General features: G+C 44.9%; 1 protein-coding gene across 1 annotated transcript; it reads right to left on the reverse strand.

The window, feature by feature from the left end:
- Positions 1–377: 377 nt before the first annotated feature.
- On the reverse strand, positions 378–1,795 carry foxd7 (forkhead box D7). Its single transcript, XM_029438199.1, has one exon. The coding sequence runs from the start codon at positions 1,392–1,394 to the stop codon at positions 453–455; it is 942 nt and encodes a 313-aa protein (XP_029294059.1). The 5' UTR covers positions 1,395–1,795; the 3' UTR covers positions 378–452.
- Between the last annotated feature and the right edge of the window lie 1,765 nt (positions 1,796–3,560).

A 3,560-nucleotide genomic window follows, 5' to 3' on the forward strand; every position in this document is an offset into this window, starting at 1 on the left:
GGGTTTAGTACCATCATTACGAATAAAGACCTCATTAATTATTGAATCAGCGCAGAAATCGCTACTAAAAACACAGAAACTGAAATGAAGGTTAACACATGACATATTAGAGCAAGTCTGGTGTTTCCTATCCATAAAGTTAAATAAATAGCCACATATTACCACATGGATCTGTACAAAATACAACTGACCGCAAGATTTAAATATTCACTTTTATTTCTTTCCAGAAAAAAAGTCAAGGAAACTCGTCATTTAAATATTTAGACAAAAGAAGATAATTCATGATCAAAATAAAAAAAGCCAAAATATCTTTTTGCCATAAAAAGTGAGAGGGAGGGAAAGTTTTTAAACATATCTACAACATTCTTTGAAAGCAGATTCATCAACGCTGGAGAAATTCTGCTTTAAACGTCTCTGTTACCTGAGAAAAAGTTCAAATTCTGGGGCGCTGGTTATTCATTGTTAACAATGTTGATGTGTTTGGCCAGGTCCACGGTGCCACGCTGAGTCTGTAGTTTCTGATACTCCTGGTGTAAACTGAGGAAGTGCGGGGACACCGCGTGGTGGAAGAGCGCAGGGGACGCGTAGGCAGCGCTGGAGGTCAGAGGAGAGGAGTACGCGGTGCACTGAGCCGGGGAGAAGGCTTCTAAACCGGGCTGCGCCTGCAGGAAAGCCTTGGCTGTGAGTGCGCTGCGGGTGAAGAAGCTGGAGAGAGCCGGCAGGATGCTGCTGACAGGTGGGATGGTGGCGGGGTGGTGATGGAGGTAGGGGTAAATCTCCAGACTGGGCAGCTGCAGAGCAGCCGCGCCAAACCCGTATGCGCCGTGCGGGAAGCCGTGCAGTCCACTGGGCTCCAGGTGTTGCTCCTTCAGGGGATCGAAGCGGAAATGCTGCCGCTTGAAGCGCTTCCTCCGCCGCAGAAAACTCCCGTTCTCAAACATGTCCGAGGAGTTTGGATCCAGCGTCCAGTAGTTGCCCTTTCCGGGGTTCCCTGGCTCTCTGGGCATCTTTATAAAGCAGTCATTCAGGGACAGATTGTGTCTGATAGAGTTCTGCCAGGCGGGGAATTTCTCCTTGTAATACGGGAAGCGTTGGCTGATAAAGTCACATATCTCGCTGAGGGTGAGCCGCTTCTTCGGACTCTGCAGTATGGCCATCGTGATCAGAGCGATGTATGAGTATGGAGGCTTCACCGACGCGGGACCTTTGCCTTTAGCAGGAGAAGGACACGCTGGGTCGGGGCTGTACGTGTCCCGGTCTTTACTCTGGCTGCTGGAAGTCTCGGTGCTGCGCGACTCATCCAAAGGTAAGAGCTGCTCCTCTTCGCTGTCTTTGAGTCCTTCCCCTACTACGTCGATAACAATATCCTCCATGATTTCCAAACCCAATGTCATAGTAGATGTCCGCAGGCAAAGCCAATACCACCTGCCAACAGGTGGGAGAATGACAGCTCTTCTCTTAAATGCGATCAACAGATTTTTACGCACGACTCATATTCATTCACAAAAAAAAAAAATCCATGCGCAATCCTTCTCCTACTTTTCAACAAGCAAAACTCTCTAAACCGCACGCGCTGATATCCTTTATTTGTGTGCCTCTAAGCGCTAAAGAGCGGTCAGCGGGTGATTGTGCGTAAAAGCGTAAAAGTGTGCGCGTCCTCTGAGGTGTCCAGCATCATCTGTAATCTATGTTGCTTTCCTGTGGGTCGGGTGGATGTGATGTCACGTTGAGGCGCGAGGAAAAGGATCCTGACCAATGAAAACGACGCAAAGGGTACCAAGAAGGCCTGTACCAGCCTCCCTAGCCACTCTCATCATCGGCACATCGGTGCCAAGTCGACGCGGACATTAAGAGATCCATTCAGGGAAAACATCCTTATGAGCAGGAAATCAGAAGAAGACTATTTTTAGAGAGGAGTGAACAATTTTCATTCAGGATGTTGACTTCAGAGTTGCCTCAAGAATGCTAAATTGTAAATATTCTGCAAATGTTCGAGCTCCGTCTAAAGTGTTATTTAACTTCTAAACGATACGTTATTTTCATAATTTTCAGGAAATTATTAAACCTATTATTGCTATTCCGTAATAGTTGTCTTTATACGCTTTTGTTCTGGGTAACAAATATTTTTTATAATAACTTTTTTTTCATTTAAATCAACCCAAAGCCAAAGAGGGAAACGCTGTCATCTAAATGTGCAGCGCTGATGGAGAATGATAATGAAGGACCATAAATACACATTTAAATTTCCACATAAAATGATAGACACTTCAGATCATCCTGAGTTTAAAGACTGAGGGGGAAATCCCCAAACGCTTCTCTACGTGAGGCAGGGGTTTAAGCCTTAATCCCTCTCGAAGGCTTCTGCAGCCGCTCTTTACGCACACTCTTGACGCACAATTACATGTTTTCAGATGAACAACAGAGAATACAACTGAAATTAATGATTTAGTGCTGCTGTGAAAATAATAATTTGTCGCCTGCATGGTGACTTCTTTGAATTACCTGTGTGCCTTTTTTCTCTACATTACAGAAGTTGCACTCGTGCTTTCGTTTCCCGGAGAGAAACATTGATAAATATCACCATGTGTGAAATGGAGAAGAAATAATATTTGATGTGCCGTCTGCATAACCTGAGAGTTTTGGGTTAGAAACTCTACACTCTCTGTTCTCCATTTGAACGCAAACCTATCAAAATCCGCCATAACCCCGTCGGATTATCTTCTTTAATAATGGGCAACTGGAAGCAGAGTGGTAATATTGGGATGAAAGTAATAGATTTTCACTTGCTCAGACATAAAAGAGAAGTCAGGACAGGAGGGCGCTTTTGGTATTGTTGGGAGGCCTCTGGTTGTTTGCGTTTAATGATGGAGCCCTTTGTTGGGGATTCCCACATTTCCTGCCTCTAATCGTATTGATACCTCGGGGCAGAGGGGGACTGGGTCCGGACTGGGTGGGCTGTACGGTACCAGTAAAGCTGCAGATGATTTCCCAAATTCATCACGCATGTCTTCAGATTGGAAACAGGCCCGTGCGCGTTGTGTGGTTTCAATAAGGCGAGAGCAGGAGCGTCAAATCTACAAAAGATGAAGGTATGGTTCCCAACGTCATGCGAGTCACTTCGGGGGACAAACGACTCAGGGGACGATGATGGAGAAGACATTTTCAGACGCACCAAAGTGTCGTTCACACGCAGCTGGAATTGAATGCATCCCGATGTTACATTTACAGATATGGCCTACGATTTTTATTTCTGGCAATTGTGTAAAAAAGCCCACCGTAAAAGCTGTGCACCATTACATTTGGGCTCTCGGTAAGGTGTTTTCCTTTTTTTCTTTTTTACAAAAAAGGCGATATATGGAAACGTTCAAATCAATAAGGCTTTTTTTTTTTTTTACCCATTGCGCACACATTATAACAATAACAAATCTGATATCTAACAAAACGACCATTGTAGAGATCTTGTTTGTTTTGTAGCGCAGATGAATAAGTGGGAGAGTGAGCAGCCACCTCGGAGTAATAACACGATTTGGCAGGAACTAAACAGGCCTGGGGGATCTCAC

Source organism: Cottoperca gobio, chromosome 8, assembly GCF_900634415.1.
Source record: "Cottoperca gobio chromosome 8, fCotGob3.1, whole genome shotgun sequence".
NCBI lineage: Eukaryota > Metazoa > Chordata > Actinopteri > Perciformes > Bovichtidae > Cottoperca > Cottoperca gobio.